Genomic DNA, 19,304 nt, shown 5'->3' on the forward strand with positions numbered 1-19,304 from the left:
AGAGAGAGAGAGAGAAAGAGAGAGACAGAGAGAGAGACAGAGAGAGAGAGAGAAAGAGAGAGAGAGAAAGAGAGAGACAGAGAAAGAGAGAGACAGAGAGAGAGAGAGAGAGAGAGAGAAAGAAAGAGAGAGAGACAGAGAGAGAGACAGAGAGAGAGAGAGAGAGAGAGATGAAAATATCGTGATATTTTCATTCTTTTTGGCATTGGAAGCTTATCTTTAATATCATATATATGTTCTATAATATAACATTTATATATCTTATATGTATCTATAATGTCTGTAATATTTTATGAATATGTTACACTATATCTGTTATATATGTGTGTATATATATATATATATAAACATATATAAGATGTCTTCATTCCTTGGAAATGTATATAACACACATTTATAGTATATCTGTGAGATGGTTCAGTTGATATTTGGGGAATGAGGACTCCCATCAGCGCCTCGTCTCTCCTTGATTTGATTGATGCTGGTTCCTCACGGGCGTCTTTAGGGCCCAGCTGGGCACAGCAGCTCTCCCCAGTCCTTCTCCCTCTCCCTCCTCCTTGCACCCTTGTTCATTCTGGCTCTGTTCTGACTTTCAGAATGGAAAGGGATGCTGCATTCACACAGAAAAAGGCAGAGAGGGCGTGCCTCAGAGTTCATCTCAGAGAAAAGTACCGGCTCCCAAAGGTGAGATGTTCTATAAAAGAGTAAGTAACTATTCTGTCTACTATAGGAAAAAAAAGGGGGGGGGGGAAAGAAAGATTTGTCTGCCATTGAAGCAGCCTGTTTACTTATGTTCCTTTGCGTATGTTCCTTCATGTACATTTCAATCTGGCCAAATGGGCATCCTTGCTGAGCTTATTGTATGACATTTCCTCTTCTGTGTCTGAAACGCCTTGGGTGGCTCAGCATATAAAATGTTGGGCCTGGAATCAGAAGATCTGAGCTCACACTCTATCTCATACTTACTGAATATGACCCTGACAAGTCACCTAACTTGTGCTTAACTATTTCCTCAGCTGTAAAATTGGGGTAATAATGGCACCTACCTCACAGGGAAGGTTGTTGTGAAGATCAAGTGAGAGAATATTTGCAAAGTGCTTAGTATATTTCCTGGCATGTAGTAGGTGCTTAATAAATGCTTATTCTTCCTTCCTTCCATTCCTTTGTATTGACTGCCCTGTGCCTGAAAGTCAATCCCTCCTCACTTCTGCCCTGTAGAAGCCCCAATTTCGGTGAGAGTGCCAGAGAATAGTGAGAGAGAGCGCCATAGAATAGTGAGAGCGCCATAGAATGACCTAGCACAGACTTACTCTGTGTCTTATGCAAGAAAATTTTCAATAAACTTTACTTTTCTTTGGCTGAGAGAAAAAAAAGAATCCCCAATTTCCTCGAAAGTTCAGCTCAAGTACTACTTCCTGTATGAATCCCTTTTTCTTGATCCCCTCAGTTGAAAGAATACCCGCCCAAAAGTTACTTGGCATTTACTTCATACATATTTTATGTTTAATTATATGTGGAATATATTATATATGTGTATTAATACATTATATGTATAGTAATATATCAGTACATGTATATTAATAGATTAACACATGTATTGGCATATTAATATATTTATTAATATATTGATATGTGTATTAATATGTAGATCTATGTATATTAATATATTAGTATGTGGAATATATTATATGTGAATGGGAACAAGTTCCTCATGGACAGGGACTGGTTCACTTTTATCTCTGGGATATAGCAGGCATTTAAATACTGGCTAGAGCCCACTCAATAGTAGGATCTACTTAATGATCTGGAGAGCTGTAGTTGCCAACGCAATATTCACAGTGCCTACGGCGGCTATGAATATGCCCATGTAATTCTGAATTGCAAAATATAACAGACTCCACATGGAAGACAGGACCAAAACATTTATTCAAACACTGGAAAGCTGAATCCTAACACCAGAAAGTCAAATCCATTCATAGCAACAAAGAAATCTATACACAATAAAAATGCAGGAAGCACTGCCATCCCCAAGCCTTCCCCCTGCTCGGGCCTACCCATAAATGAACACTCACAGTTTGTTGTCTGGTTCTTCTCTCTCCCTCAGCTCTCATTGCTCTGACCAACTACCTTTGGGTTCTGCTTCGCCCTTCCTGCTCCACCCCTCAGCAAGCTCCTCCCACCACAAACTCTACATGTGACTCAAGCGGGTCACATGGGCCTATTAATGGATGGAAAAAATTCTTCACATTAAGAAAACATACATTAACAATTCAAGAGTATGGGTTCTAGGCTGGAAACTCCAGAGCTGAGACCGTTAAGGGGCCTGGCTTCTGGAGATCCAGTGACAGGAAGGTGCAAAACGAGAGCCCAAAGAGATTACAGGACTCCTCCAAGGTCACACAAGTAAGAAGTAGCAGCCCTTGGGTCTGAACTTCCAGCGAGGTAAAATTGAAAGGAACTGGCAGATAACTAAGTGTTCTTACCTCTCCCTTAACCCATACATACAAGGTTGCAAGCTGGGTTGACTGGGAGAAAGATATATGGCATAGGTTGAAGCAGAAATGTTAAGGAAGGGGTAGGGGTAGCTAGGTGATACAGTGAACAGAGCACCAGCCCTGGAGGCAGGAGGACCTGAGTTCAAATCCGGCCTCAGACACTTAACACAAAAAACTAGCCTTGTGGTCTTGGGCAAGTCATTTAACCCCAATTGCCCTACCTTCCCCCTCCAAAAAAACCAAAACAAAACAAAAAACAAAGAAATGTTAAGGAAATAGATACATTTTGGGAAAGAAGACAAATTCCATTTTGGACATGTTAATTTTGAGGTGCTGATTGGCCCTGCAAGTAGAGATTACCTTTGGCAATTTAAAACATATATAGAACAGGAGCTTAGGGTAAGTTGGGAGGGAAATGGTGACCATTAAATCCACCTAACCAACCAATCAATAAACATCTATTAAATACCTATTATGTGCCAGGTACTAAAGACTAAAGAAGATAAAATCAGCAAAGGTCACTCTAGGCCAGCTTTCTGGGGAGTTTATGTAGGGCTACAGGTTTGAAACTAAAAGTAACCCCCCTCATCCTACCCACCCACCCCCGTAGGGAATTGTTGAATCTACTCTTCAGAGAAAACAGCTTAATTCTAAAGGTTCATCACTGGGCACTTGTCTAGGAGGTCAGGAGAAATGGGGCCATGTTTCAGGCTGTTTCACTTCAATAGGCAGTAACAGGAAAGACTTTGAGAATTCTAGCCAAGAGTATTCAGACAAACCAGTGTTCCGATCAGGAAATCTGGAAGATGCTACCAAACTGGGTGACCGTCCATAATGTGGAGTCTCACTATTGACAATGCATTCTGTGTGTGCGTGTGAGTGTGTGTGTGTGTGTGTGTGTGTGTGTGTGTGCCTGCCTGCCTGCCCTAATAGGACTAAAAGCCAAGCTGGCATGGATAGCATCTGGTGCCATCGGGTATCAGGTATATTGCTGCTCTCCATCTCTGCCGAAGACCCTATGAGAGAAATATATTGAATAGCAGTTTAGGGTCTTCAAGCAGACTTTAGAAAAAGCCTCTCCCTGCTGATAACAATGAGCTACTAGTAGGCACTTGCCCAGGAAACTGACATCTTCTCTGGAAATTTTTGAGAAAAGAGAAGACAGATTTCTATGTGGAATTGTTTAGATGTGGGGGCTGTATAGGGAGAGAAGGCCCTGAAGTGAGAAGCATGGCAAGAGTACCTGGGGTCCAGGAGATAGCATACAATCACAGAATGTGTGAGCAGGGACTGTATATATATTCATCCCAGTCGCCAGTGAGATCCTCACTAGAACACACCCAACAAGTGTTCATATAGCCTCTGGTCATGTTGTCCTGCTTTAACCACAACCAGTCTGATTCTGATTAAATCTGAAGAGTGAAAATCTAGGTAAGGAGTTCACACTATCCCACCATTTGGGGAAGGGGAGAAAGTGGGTTCTGGAGGATGTCGCAGAAGCCAATCTGGGATTCCAGATCTACTCTGGGCCATGATCCAGGAGCCCATGGCATGACAACGTTGTTTCCCCTGGGAGTTTTAAGGGTTGAAGATTCCCCTTTCCCCAAACTGTTTAAAACTGGTTGTGCTTCCACGTTCCCATAATATCACACCTCTTTTATTTGTAGAAACATAGATTGGTGGAGCCATAAAGGCTGTAGAGAATATCTACCTCAGTTCCCTCATTTTATCCATGAAGAGACTGAGACCAGGAATCATTCACAGAAAATTAATTGACAGAATTAGAAAGGAATCCACATCTTCCAACTTCAGAGCAAAAGTTCTCTCCCTCACCCTATGCTGCAACCTCTTTCCCCCACAGTTCCCCATCCAGGAGTATAGGAGACATGGTCCAGTATTTTAGCCAAGAGTCACAAAAAAGACATGCTGTAAGATAATACTCTGCCAATGCTATTTTAGCTGCCTTTTTTCCCCCTCATTCTTTTCTGTGGTGTTCTGGGGGTTCGACCAGAGAGATCTGCAAAACAACCGGGCTAGGGGATAGTTCACTTAACCAAAGTAGTCACCCTAGGTTTCCTTTAAATACAGAGCTCCCCCTAGAGTATTGAAAGCAGGGCTATTTGTGCCAACGATGTTTTCCATTTATCTTTGCAGAAACATGTCTATTGTGTAAAGGGCAATTGACCAGGAATATAGTCTTTTGAAATTTGTGAAACTCTTTTACATGTTGCAGTGGTGGACCCACCATCACTCTTTTTTTTGAAAAATAAGAAATTAAATTAAAAAAAAAAAACCTTGCAATACAAACATTCTTATTCTGCTGCTGAATCTACTGAGTCGTTCCTGTCTGTCCAGTTGTCTCTAAGCCTGGGTAACTTTTGATATTAGTAACACGATAATAGCATCTCACATTTAGTGAGCTTTGTGGGCTACTGAATGGTTTCCCTACAACTGTGAGGTAGACAGGACAAGCATTATTCCCATTTTATCAATGAAGAAACTATCTCTGGCAAGTAAAGTTACCTATTCGTGGTCGTAGAGCCAGAAGCAGGAGGACTGTGGAGTGACCTTTAGGGAATGTGTCTTCTTACGTGGCTTTCATGGTCATGGATTCTCAAACCCGTATCTCTGTCTCCCAATTTTGCCCTGAGCTGAGCTCATGCTCAATATTTTTAAAAAGTTGGATGGGGCCTCAGAAGCCATTTAGTCCCTCCCTTCATTTTACAGATGGGGAAAGTGAGGCACAGAGAAATTCAGTGACTGGCCCAAAGTCACTATGTAGGAAGCAGTATAGCTGGGTTTTGTATCCAGGTCCTTTCTATGGTACCACACTGCTGGGCATCAGCCCCCACTTTCTTGACTGCTTGTCCAGTGCCAATAACCCTTTGGTCTTCTGCCCTTGACAAGTTATTAGGGATGTTCATTATAACAGCACATCACTCAGGAACCAAGAGTTACTCCCAGGGACAGCCAGCTCTGTATTCTCTTGCTTCTGCCCAACAGGGAATGAAAATGGAAACTCTAGTCTGTCCCAGAGTAAAACGACCGATTAGCAGCTCACACAGGAGGGTGGGAGATACATGCTTGGAGATTCAGGCTGACAGCGTGTAAGAGTCTTCCCTGTGGCTGCAAAAGCCCCGCCTCGGAGAGGAGAACACATGGAGCCCACATTGGGGATTAGGGAAGCATCTGGTCCCCACTGTTAGCCATGAGTGTGTGACCTGGTGCGCCACCTGGCGTTCCCGTTACAAACAGCCGGTGTGGCATCATTTCAGAGATGGCGAGACAGATTCACTGGGAGCCAGATGGAGAAGTGGGGCGAGAGAGTTCTTTGTAAGAGACTGTGGAGTGGGGGTGGCTGTCCAAGCTGCAGCAACAGAGCTCCAGAGGTATCCGGATGAGACTTGGGGTAGTCTTTGGTTCGTTCCTATGAGTCAAGGCCAGAAACAGAGATCCAAGGCAACATTCCCCGGCCTTAAAAAAAAAAGAAGAGGAAAAAGAAAGGAACGTAGATCGCATTGGACAAAACCTCAAGAGACAATTGATTATACCACTTTTTCTTCAAAAAGAAAACTGATATGGGCCTGGGACTGAAGAAGGATGTGAAAGAAGACTTGAACATATTTGAGAAATCGTGCAACACTCTCATTGATTCCAAGTTGCTCCATGACACCCAAATCCAATTTTTTAATACTAGTGTTCTCTCAGTGATACCCAAAAGTTACAAATCAAAGAATACCACAGCGTCAAAAAAGTCAAAACCGCAAGCAACCCAACGGATAATGGAGAAACAGAGCATAAAGGTTTAAGTAAGTTACAACCTATTACAGTAATGACATGAGCTCCAGAAGTAGTCAAATACCATAAGAAAGAAAAAATATGAGAAATTTGGGGTAATGGAATATTTGTATGAATAGATGCAGTGAAATAATTAGAACAAGAAAAATGTTTGCAATGACTGCAGCAGGACAAATTAAAATGACACTAAAATAATGCCAAAATTCTGCTTCAGTGTAATGTCCAATCTTGGCCATGGAGAAAAGATATTACTAGAGGCCAGGAATGGCTCTAAGAAATGTGACTTCTGGCAGAACTGATTATGGATTCAAAGGAGAACTAATCCTGGAAGTCAAGAGTAAAACAGCATAAGGACTCCATGAAGAAAGAAAGAACATTGCAGTAAGAGAGATGTGAATTGCCTTGGTCTCATGTATTTCTTACACAAGTCTCTCACTACTATTGTGCTTTACAGATGTTGGATGTGTTTGTGTAAGACTATACCCCAGTTTTCTGGGATTTAATGTACTATCATTATGATTCGTACTATGTCTAGTGAATGCCCTTGCTTTGAGCTAATTATGTCTACTGGCTGTCCATTCATGGGAAGTACATCAAAGGTGGCTTGTGAGCTTGTGATTCTGGGAGTTATTGGAGGTAGCAACTATCCTCTAGGAAATTAGCCCAGAGCAGGGCACAAGTCATAAGGGGAGGTTCTCTGGATAGGTGTGGGTGATAGAACCCAAAATGATTGTAATATAAAAAGAAAATATTGGTTTTTCTAAGTGCTAAAAAAGACGTCGCTGAAAAAATAGCTGTACCATCCATTAACAAGCAAAAGAAATAACAGATGAACAGTCTGAATGCTGCAACATAAACTTTTTATAAAGTCCTTTAGCATATTAAGTGGGTTCTCCATGGGGATTTATGGAAGAACATGTATACACATGTATGTATGTATAATCTACATATGCATGTCTACACATGTATGCATATATGTGTATGTATGTATAAAACATATACATATGGACAAGAATTACGCAGGACAACAAGGCATGATTGGGTTGTGACCTGTACTTTTGGAGGGAGTATACCTGTAGATAAGAACAACCAATCAATCAACTGGTATTTATTAAGTATCAACTATGTGTAAGGCACTGTGGGATACAAAAAAAAAAAAAAAAAAAAAAAAGGAAATAATCCTTCCCTACAAGGATCTTGTATTCCAATGGCGGAAAGGGAAAGAGATCACAGATCAGTGAAAGCATGGAGACAAAACATGTGCCTCACAGGTTTGTTGTGAGGAAAGTGTTTTTAACAACGTTGAACATTTCTTAAGTACCTACTATGTTGAAAGGCTATGTGCTTGGCTCTAGGGATAAGTAAAAAGAGTGATGTCGTATGCACAGTAAGACACAAATGCAAAGTAATTTTATGAAGGATGGTTAAGAATTTGCAGACTGTATTGACTTAGAACCTAAGGCAGTGTTTTGTAGCGGATCTATCCAATTGCAGATTCCGCCTCTGCCAAACCCTGCCTCTTCCCTGAACTTGCTATTTCAATAAGTCCTAGGCATGTCACCTTGAAAATCCTGGAGTGGACTTCCCATAGTAATGGACAGGTATGCTTGGATTCTGCATATAATCCTTTCATCTCAACTAAGGCAATAAAACAATACATAAAACAAATCTTTGGACGTCAGCACCATTCGCCTCTATGAACAGATTCATTCTCCCTTTTCAGCTCCCCTTGGTACCATTATCTTCCTCCATTGGAATGTAAGTTCCTTGAGGACAGGGACTATCTTTGTGTTTACTTGAATTTGTATCTTCAGCAGATAGCACAGTGCCAGGCAAATAGTAAGCACTTTTCCTTGCCTAAAACAATCTGCAATAAAAAATGGTTGCTTCCTCCCTCACCCTGATACATCCAGGCCATTTTCAGATGCTACATAAGCCATTTGAACTCAAGAATTCTAGGAAATTCATAGTTCCATTTGGTTGAAAGCCACGATCACTTCTGCAAATGGGCAAAGAAGTCCAGACAGTACAACACAGTTGGCAACTGGAGTTCTGAATTACTTATGCAGTAGGGTGAATAGATGAAGAGTCAGAAACTTGGGGCCTTGGGTCTTGTATGAAATGGAACTCCTGGAGGCTAGTGCTTTTCAATCCGTGTCTTACGACTGCCACCTGAGACTGCTTCTCTCTGTAGTTAGCATATGGTAGAACAGAGGGAGCAGCTTCAGCAAGCGATCCCAGCAAGGGGAGCCTGCTGTAATTTCTGGCATCCTTCAGACCTCTAACCTTTCCGATGGTAGCATCTCCGTCCTGATACAATGCCACTTCCTGTCAAGTGATTCATCTTTCCCCACCCATATTTTGACTTTTCTGATTGGGGCTAACCTGGGATATCAAACGAGCATAGCAAGTCTGGATAGCTTTGAAAGTCATCCTGAATTTCTTATACACTTAAAAGTTTGAGCAAGCTGTATACAATATTCACAACTTTATGTACAATTTTCTTCTTCTGTTCTACTTTGCATATGGAGGCTCTTGTTTTGTTTTCTTGTGGCTCCTCCCATTGGTTCTAACTCTTCTTTACAACCTGACTCTTATGAAAATATGTTTCATATGCATGTTAAGGGAAGAAATTATGGCCCTTAAGGTCAGTTTAGAAGCAGCAGTTTTAAGCTGTGATCATTCCACATGGTAAGAGGTAAAAGAAAAAGGGAGGAATCAAGAATCACTCCAAAGATGATGCAACAAGTACAGGGTCGATGGAAGAACAGAGCTAACCCTCAACAGAAACGAGGAAGTTTAGAGGAGGTTTGGGAGAGCTACAGAGGGTGGAATATGAATTTCGTCTTGGACATGGCAAGACATCTAGATGGAGATGTCTGGCAAGTAGCTGGGTGATCTGGAACTGGATTTTAGAAGAAATATTAGAATTGGATACATATATTTAGGAGTCATCTTCATATAGAGAAATAATTATATCATCAAAGCATAGTTTGTAAAGAGAGAGGAGGGCCCAGGACAGAGCCTTGGGGGAATATCCACACTTAAGTTATGTGAAAATAATGTCGCACTAGCAAAGGAGATCAAGAAGAAGAATATTGATAACTAGGGAGAAAACAAAGAGGGACAGACAGACCCACACACACACAGAAAGAGAGAGAGAATTTAGAAAAGTCCATTGGCTTTGAGAATTAAGAGGTCACTGGGCACACTAATACAATGAAGTGGTCCAACAATTTTGGAAAGTAATTTGGAATCAGACTAAGAATATGCCTAAAGTGTATATAAACTTTGATTCAGAGATTTCACTGCTAAGTATATCTCCTACAGAGGTCAAAGAAAAAAAATGCCCATATGCATTAAAATATGTAGAGCAGTAATTTTCATAATAACAAAGAACTAGAAACAAAGGAGTTATCCTTTAATTAGGGGATAGCTAAACAAAATGGTATATAAAATGTAATGGAGTATAACTGTGCAGAAATAACCATGAATATGTAGAACTTGGAGACACATTAAAAGATGAACTCATAAAAATTGTAATTACTATAACCAGGAAAATAATATACACAATGTCTATAACAGTATAAATGGAAATGACAAAAAGTCACAAAAGCGAATGCTGTAATAATTCAAGTTCAAAAGTTCTTGTTCAAATTATAAGTCCTGAGAGAAGGGTTAAAAACTATCCCTCACATCTTTGCAGAAATTGGAGACTATGGGTGTGAAATATTGCATATACTATTTGAAATTGTATGTTGATAAGTTTTGCTGAATTGCTTCCCACCACCTTTCAAAAATCTTTGTCACAAGGGATGGTTCTATGGCTATGTGGATGCTGGGGGTAAGAAAGGGAAAGGATATATTCAGAAATTAATGTGACTGAAAAAATAAAAACAATCAAAATATGTTGAAATAATCTTTTAAAGAAATCATTCTTAACATTGGACAGAACAGTTTTAATCAAGTAACAGAATCTGAGGGGAGGAGAAATTAGCGTGAAGAGAGAAAATGGAGGCAGGGCATTCCCTCTAGAGGCTTGGCTATGAAGAGAGAGATGAGAACACGACAGGCTTAAGGAAAAGTGTTTTTTTTTAAACATGGGTATGTCTGTAGTTCCTGGAGGAACTACAGAACCCTATGGAACTCTATGGAAAAAAACAGATTGAAGATGAGAGAGAGGGAATGATGAGAGGAGGAGATGGAGAGGAGGAGGATGAGAATTTCAGGCATGGGGATTGCCAGTGAAAAATGCAGAGACAGAGATGGTGTGTCATGTATAAGAAACAGTAAGGAGGCCAGTGTAACTAGATCCCCAAATCTGAAGGGGGTAGTAAATTGTAAGAAGATCGGGAAAGTAGGAAGTGTTCAGTTTATAAAGAGCTTTAAGAGTCAAACAGGGGATTTTATATTTGATCCTGGAGGTAATAGGGAGCTAGTGGAGTTTATTGAATGGAGGTGGGAGATCAGACCTTTGCTTTAAGAAGATCAACTTGACAGTTGAGTAGAGAATGGATTAGAATGAGGAGAAATGTGATACAGGGAGACCAACTGGAAGGCTATTACAATAATCCAGGAATGAGGGAATAAGGATCTGCAGCAGGTGGTGGCAGTATTAGAGGAGAGAAGGGTTATTGCAAAGGAAAATTTGACAGGATTTGGCAACTAATCGTATATGGAAAGGTGAGGAAACTTAAGTGAATCATTGAGGATGACACCTAGGTTTTGAGCTTCAGTTACTAGGAGAATGGTAGTATCCTTGATAGAACTAGGAATATTAGTAAGAGGTGAGGGTTTGAGAAGACAGAGAATGAGTTCCATTTTGTGCTGAGTTCAAAGTGTCTAGGGAATGTCCAATTTGGGCAATCCTATAAGTTAGAGAGAGGTGAAATAGACCTGAGAATCATCTGCATATGGGTAACAAATAAGGTAAACTAATGTTCCTAACTCAAAGAATCAAATTTGTTTCCACAGGTATCAGTGTGCTTTTGTAGGAAGAGGTCCATGGCTAGGATATGGTCCTAGAAGGGTATACTTGTTCAAAAGAAATAGAAGAGAAAAATATCTGGGGGGTGGGGGTAGAACAGTAAGTATGAAGAAGGAAGCATGGAGAACGATTTCAGAAAAATCTGGAAAGACTTACATGAACTGATGCAAAGTGAAGTGAGCAGAATGTTGTACTCTGTAACAGCGATATTATATGATGAACTATTAATGACTTAGTTATTCTCAGCAATACAGTGATCCAAGACAATCCCAAAGGATTCATGATGAAGTATACTATCCACCTCCAGAGAAAGAACTGATATTGTTTGACTATAGACAGAAGCATGCTATAAATAATAAAAGAAAGAAAAAAGGAAACAGAGTAGAGCATTTGGGTGAAAGTCAATGCAGAAGGAAAGAAGCAATGGTCTGTCATTAATAATTAATAAAAAGAATAATGGCTAGTATTTATACAGTGCCAACTATGTGCCAGGCACTTTATAAATATCTCATTTGATTCATACAACAACCCCAAGAGGTAGGTGCTATTATGATCCCCATTTTGCAATTGCAGATTGCAAATGAGGCAGATATGATTGGAAAGAGGATAAAAAAGTTTAAGAAACAGACAACAATCTAGTAATCAATAAACATTTATTAAGCATCTACTGTTTTTCAAGCACTGTGCTAAATGCTGGAGATACAAAATGAGGCAAAAGACCATTTCTTCTCTCAAAGAGCTTATATCCTAATGGGGGAGATAACATGCAAACAAATATGTACATATAATACACGTAAATAATTAACAGAGGAAAGGTGCTGGGATTGAGGGATTGGGCAAGTTTCCTGTAGAAGGTGAGATTTAGTTGGGATTTAAAAAGAAGCTAGGGAAGTCAGTAATTAGAACAGAGTAGGGAAAGTGTTCCAGGCATGAGAGACTGCCAGAAAGAAGGCTGAGAGTCAGGAGGTGGAGTATCTTGTTCATAGGACAGTCAGGAGGTCAGTGTCATTGGACTGAAGACTATGGATTGGAGAGTAAAGTGTTAAAAGAGCAGAAAGCTGGGAGGGCACTAGGTTATAAGGGCCACTGAATGACAAGCAGCATTTTTGTTTTTTATTTTTGAGACAGGAAATCACTGGAGTTTTTTGAGTGATGTGTGCGTGTGTGTGACATAATCAGACCTGATCTTTGACAGAATCACTAGTGCCTCAAAGAAGGATGGATTGGAGTGGGGAGGAAGATTTGAGGCAGGCAGATCCACCAATAGGATATTACAATAATACAGGTGTGAGGCAATAAGGGCCTGTATTAGCGTGGTGACAGAGTCAGAAGAGAGAAGATGACATATTTGAAAGATGTTGCAAAGGTGACATCAATAGGTCTTAACAACAGATTGAATATGGGGGTTGAGATGTAATTGAGGATTCCTGTGACTCCTAGGTTGCAAGTCAGGAAGACTGGGAAGATGGTGTTATTCTCGACAGCAGGGTGGAATGAAGGGTTTAGAGGGAAAAAAATGAGTCCCCATTTTAGACATAGTGATTTTATGGTGTCTACCAGACATCCACTTTGAGATGTCTGAATGGCAGCTGGATATTTGAGATTAAAGGTCAGTGGAGAGATTGGGGCAGAATAGGTATATCTGAGAATAATTGACATAGAAATGTTAATTAAATCCATGGGAGCTGATGAGGTCAAGTGAAGTAGTATAGGAGAAGAGAAGAGAACTCAGGACAGAAACCTGGCAGATACCTACAGTTAGAGGGTGTGATCTGGAGGAAGATCTAGCCAAGGACACAGAGAAGACATGATCAGATAGGACTGCTAGGAAAAAAAAACAAAAAAGCAAGAGGGAAGAGAATATCAGGGAGGAGAAGATGATCAACAGTGTCACAGGCTACAGAGAGGTCAAGGACAATGAGGATTTGGCAACTAAGAGATCATTAATAACTTTGGAGAGGGTAGTTTCCATTGGATGATAACATCCAATGGAATGTTGGATTTGGAAGCCAAATTTGGAAGCCCAAACAGGTTAAAAAGAGTGAAAAGAGAGAAAGTGGAGGTACCAATTGTAATTGACCTTTTTGAAGAGTTTAGCTTACAAAGGGCAGAAAAGATGTAGGATGATAATAGGAATGGAAGGATCAAGTGAGGGTTTTTTTTTTAAGATAAAGGAGACATAAGTGTGTTTGTAGACAGTAGAAAATAAGCCAGTAGAGAGGGAGAAATTGAAAATAAGTAGAAGAACGGGGATGACAGAGGGGGATATTTGTGGAAAAGAAGGGATGGAATGGGATTACTTGTGCAAGTAGAGGGGTTAGTTGTGGTAAGGAGTAAGAACACCTCATTATGTGAGACTGGGGTGAAGGAGGAGAGAGTGGCAGAAGGCATCTGAGTGATAGGAGAAGAGGGGAGAAGGAGTTCACAGTGAATGGCCTCAATTTTTTTCATAAAATATGGGGCAATATTCTCAGTTGAGAGTTTGGATGTGGAGAGAAAGCCATGGAAAGTTTGAGAAGGGATGAAAAGGTTTGAAAGAGCTGCTGTGGAGATGGGGATAGTGAATTGATAATGAAGGTAGAGTAGGATTGCCTAGCGACAGTGGGAGCCCAATTTAGTTTATGTAAAATAAATTAGGAGTTGGACCCAGTCAGAACAGTTGTGTGATTTTGTCTACCTTTTTTTCAGCAGCACATGTGTAGGAGCAAAGGCTATAAATGGTGGGAATGATCCAAGACTGAGGTGGGGCTTGCATAATTGGTCATATAATAAGGGGGGTAGGGAATCAAGAGGGGAGAATAACTTAAAGCTGTATTTGTTCACCAAGGAGTTGAGATAGAGGAGGAGAGAGTGGCTATGGCAGGGAGATGGCCTGGGAGAGAAGTGAGGGGTAAAGGAATTGGAGATCACTGCAGATGAAGGATAGGGAAGGCAGAGGGAGAGATAAAAATCCAATAGATTATGGTCAGATCAGGAGATTTTAGAATTCGTGATCATGGAAGTGGTACATTTGTGGCAAACGATGGCAAATTCAAGGGTATGATCATCTTTGTGTGGGGCTGAGGTTGGACAGAGGTACATAGCTCATGGGAGGTTAAGGAACTGAATGGTTGGGATATTAGAGGAAGAATCAATATGTATGGTGAAGTCCTTTAGTAGGAGTGCAGGAGTTGGGGAGGAGAGAGGAAGGAAGAAGAGTGACCTGGGGGTCTGTAGCTACTGGGATGCTGAGTGGTAGATATGAAAAGCATGAACTTCGAAGGAGGAGACATTACTGGGTGATGGAGGAAGAGGGAGAACCTAGAAGTGGCAGAATGGGGAGCAAGGAAGAGTCGGACTCCCCTGTTTTGACCAGCAAGCCAAGGAGAATGAATGAAGGTACAGCCAGCACTGGAAAGGCTGCATCGTTAGGGAGAAGTCAGGTTTCAGTAAGAGCCAGTGGATAGAAGGAATATGAGAGGAAAAGATTTAAGAGAAAAGGAAGTCTGCTGCCTGTGGAACAGGAATTCTAGAGGGCACAGTGGAAGGACTGGGTGGAGTTAAGGTGAAACTTTGGGGTGGGAGAATTGAGGGAGGTAGAAGGAATGAATCACGCGGCAGGGGTGTGGAATAGGGTTTGGATGGTGATCTGTGGGAGTCACTGTGATGTGAAGAGCATGACCAGGTGTAAGAATGTTCATCACTGAGTGGAGAGCAGCACTAAAGAATAGTTGCAGCAAGAGATCTGAAGTCAATGCCAGGATGGCTCTTTTTTTGCAGTGGAGGTTCCCCACATACCAGCTGGGAGATTGGGCTTGCAGGAGGAAGAGGAAGATGCCTCATACTGCTACAGATGGGAGTCTGAAAAGTCACCTCCTCTTTGCCTCAGTTTCCTTGACTATAAAATAAGGATCATAATAGTCCTTATCTCCCAGGGCTGTTGTGGGGATCCAATGAGGTAATACTCTCAAAGCACTTAGTGCAGTGCCTGGAATATAGAAGCTGTTTAATAAATGCTTGTTCCCTTCCAATTAGAAGTGGGATAGGCTGACTCAGGATTTCTCTCACTAGTTATCTTTGAACAAAGAGTGAATGACCCCTTGGAGATGTTGAAGAGATCCTCAGTCAGATAGGGGATGGGTTAGATGAATGAGATCACAATTCTATTGGAGCATTTAGGAGAAGAGGCAATAGAAGCTGAGGTATTTCATAGGAGAAACATGCAAGAAACTTTCAAGTCCCTTATAGTTCTGATATTCTGTAATAGAGAGCAAGGGCCAGAGAAGGGAAGCTAGGGCCTCATACCCTCCTGGCCGCTGGTCAAAGACCAGTGCCTTAGAGAATGCTGAAATGATAATGCTAACATTAGTATCAATCTGTATCAATTAGGAAGCAATAATGACATTAATAAGCCACAGGGAGGGCGACACATTCAAATGTCCTCAAGCTAACAACAATTAATCTCTTGGGATACTTCGTTCATAATTGCTCAGGGCTGCTATCCCAGAGGTTAAATAGCAGCAGGATTCAGTTCTTGGCCCCCACGACAGCTCCCTTATTAGGGCCCAACTTGGAAAAAAAATTTGAGGAAAATGTCCTCCCAGGAGCTGCAACATCTTATAAAGATTACTTTGCCACATTTTTGATTGGGGAGTGAATTTTCTAAAGTAACTATTTTGACTTCGATCTCTTATTAAAAAGGTCATACTCTGCTGACTGGGGAAAGATAAACCAGGTGACTATTAAATGGAATGAGTGACTCACTTTGACAAGTACTAGAAGTCTTCTTATGATATATTTTCTTATTCCCTGCTTATGTGGGTCATCAATGAAACTGATGATACCTGGTGACCATTTTTAATGCTGCTAATAAGAAAAGAATAGCCTTTAGCAAGGGCATGATAAAAATGAACAAATAATTAGATTTTAAATATCTAAATGTCTTTCCCCCAAAATCATATTTCATTAATAAACATATTGGACTAGATAACCTCTAAAGTCTTTCAGATCTAGAATTCTATTATCCTATGACACCCAAAAATAATCCAAGAAGTCCACATGCATTTTAAATTCAGACTTGATTGTACACACTGGGTATGACTCAGTGAGAGTTTCCCTCCAATACCCAATGGGGATTGCAACCCATCCGTACCTTCCCCATCCTATCTTGTCCATACATTCCTGCAAATCTTCCATAGGTAGATAGCCCAGCCTTGCTAGGATCTTTTGATCTTCCTTTCTAGATCTTTTGATATTGTGTGGGTACCAATACAATGTGTGGTCCATCCCTCTTTGATCTCTCACTGTTCCTACATAATTAGAATGGCCTCATTGCCCAGTCGCCTCTTTGATAGGACCTTTTCTTTTTCCCTTTTAAAATGCAATGTTTCACTGATTCTTTTTGTTGTTGCACTGTTTAATTTCGGAAGGTATACTTCTCTGCCTTATGCAGAGAACCATCCCTTGCAATAAAATGTTTTAACAGATGGGGGGGGAGTGGTTAAGCAAAAACCAATCAACATATCAACCATTTTTTTTTGCCAGTATATATAACATTGCATGCTTGTAATCCTCCATGATGGCATGTTTTGTGCTTCTGTTTACACACAATTTATGACGGGTAGCATGATACAATACATATGCACATTCATCACATATCTCTATCTCTCTAGCACTCTTTAGCTGACCTTCCATTTTCAATTCTCAGACACTATGGTATTCTATGATTCTAATCCACATAGCATCACTGCAAAACTGTCGGTCTTCCAATTCCATTCCAAGGACCTTTGAAAAGATAAAGCTTTCTTCAGAGAAAATATTGGGGTCCCTAAAATTATTACATAAACCTTCAATAACAATCCATTCCCTTTCTATTTAATTATGAGTACAATTCATTGTCTATTTGCTATGTCTGCCAAAAAGTTATGTGTCCATGGACCAGCTGTGTGGAGAATCCATCCAACTGACTTCAAAAAAGAAAGACATTCCATTTTGGACTACAGTTCTTCAAGGATACAGTACCACAGGCAGAAATCCTAGAGTAAACAGTCTCTCTAATTGTAGCTGTGCCTTTTTAAAAAGAAGAAAATGGGAAGCATATAATTGCAGATGTGTCTTCCAACCTTCACTAAAGTCTTTATTCTTTGTGACATGGAGTTGATCTGGGGTTCAACCAGAGACAATGCCGATGAATCACAAACTCTACCAGGTCTCCCCAAACTAGAAATACTAGTACTAACCTAGTGATAGACTGTACATCTGCTGGCCAAAAACTAATCCTACCAAAGTTCATAGAAGGGTATCAGTAGCTTTGTGAAAGAATTATGGTTCTTTTAGCCACAACAACTCTTGAAGCCCATATATTAAGTTGAAGTAGCTGCACTGTCAGGGGGGAGTGCTCACACTGATTAAATCACGGCTCCTTGAAGGACTGAAGTGTATATTAGTTACAGACCCATGGATTATCTTAGTAAGAAATTTGTGTGTGTGTGTTTTAAAAAATTTTTGCTTCAGAGAAGATTTGAACCAAAAGAATTATTGGGTTTTTCTTTTGCTCCATATTCAGGATTACTCATATTATATAGAAAGGCAGTGTATGTGGTTGTCTGTCCAAGATGAATAGATGCCCCAAATATCCTCCACTCTCGGATAACCAGAGCATATGATATCACTGCTAAGAGTTTCATTCCTTTGGGTTCTGCTCCTCACTAACATCTTAAAAAAATACAATGGGGATTAAGCCCCTGATCAAACTCTTTCCTCCAGACAGAAAGGATGGGACAGATAGAGTTTTCCTCTTTCCAAATTGTGTTTAGTGCAGGCCCTTTTTAATGCTGTAGACTTTGAAAAGATAAAGATTCAGTTCTGATTGGCACAGTTTCATTAGACACTTTAGAAAACAAAACAAAACCTTGATTACATCCATAGATCAATAAGGACATTTTTTAAAATGTGGTTTTGTTTGACGTTCACCAAATTACAGATTTGTTTTGATTAATAATTTGTTTCAAATCTGTTTTTAAAAAGGATTTTGCGAATCAGAGAAATAACTAGTTATAAAAACTGGTCTAAATGAAAACTTGAATATTGTAAGGTAACCAAAGAAACTTGAACACCTCAGAAAGAAGATTATAAAACCAGTGGAAACAAGTTTTCTGTCTTGTTGTATTCAAATTAGTCCCTATAAGTATTACAAGTCTGGACATTTAATCGTTATTTTAAAGGAAACGATGTTCTTACTATAAGGGACAAGTAATGTTAATAGATTAACATCATAATGATATAATTTTTCTTCACTTGAAATAAAATCAAGAATTATCTTCCAAACAAAACCATCAGGCTATTTTGAGACTAAAATGTGCTCCTCCTCTTAGCAAATCCCAAATCCATATGCAAGTCAAACCAAATTAATAAGAGAAAAGAGTTCCATAATGAACCTTAATCCTATTAACAGAATTGTCAATCTTGGTTAGTCATTGAAAAAAAAATGTCTCACCCCCCACTGAGGAATATGATTTATTTACACCTGGTGTTTGTCTCTTCTATGTAGGGCATCATTTATTTGGAGTTCGCAATGGGGCCTTCTCTGAATATTATTGAAAATGTATTGAATAAAGCAGCTGTCTTTAAAAGTATTCCATTTAGAAAAAATATATATGCACATATATATTTATTCATATATTATCACAGGAGTCTACTTTGAGAATTTAATCCTTGAATTGCTTTAGAACAGAAAAGTCCCAGATGTCCATAGTTTGAATCTTGGAGCACTGGACTCTTCCATTATTTAATACAGTACCTAGCCCATAGTAGGCACTCATTGAACATAAATAATCAGAATCTATTTTCTAATAATTAAAATCCAAAACCGGTGTGGAAAGGGGGTAACTGAGTAACTGAGGAGGGGAAGGACAGCCACAGCAGCAAATAAAAATTTCTGATGCATCTTCCACTGAAATCCCTCTAAAATAAAAGAATATATGTGTCTAATTTTTTTGTAGTCCGCCTTCCAAATTCTCCTACATTCGATTTTTTTTTGTCCATAA

General features: G+C 40.0%; 1 protein-coding gene across 1 annotated transcript in view; it reads left to right on the forward strand.

Moving 5' to 3' along the window:
- LOC138172453 (complexin-4) overlaps nucleotides 1-19,304 on the forward strand; it is a 39,775-nt gene that overhangs the window by 6,708 nt on the left and 13,763 nt on the right. Inside the window, exon 2 of the mRNA XM_069102226.1 lies at nucleotides 597-684. Within this exon, the coding sequence (XP_068958327.1) occupies nucleotides 597-684 (88 nt within the window). The remainder of the gene's footprint in view (nucleotides 1-596; nucleotides 685-19,304) is intronic.

The sequence above is a fragment of the Petaurus breviceps genome, unplaced genomic scaffold (genome assembly GCF_028583685.1).
Source record: "Petaurus breviceps papuanus isolate PSGF00001 unplaced genomic scaffold, PetGlider_PUasm1.0 128, whole genome shotgun sequence".
Classification (NCBI taxonomy): domain Eukaryota; kingdom Metazoa; phylum Chordata; class Mammalia; order Diprotodontia; family Petauridae; genus Petaurus; species Petaurus breviceps.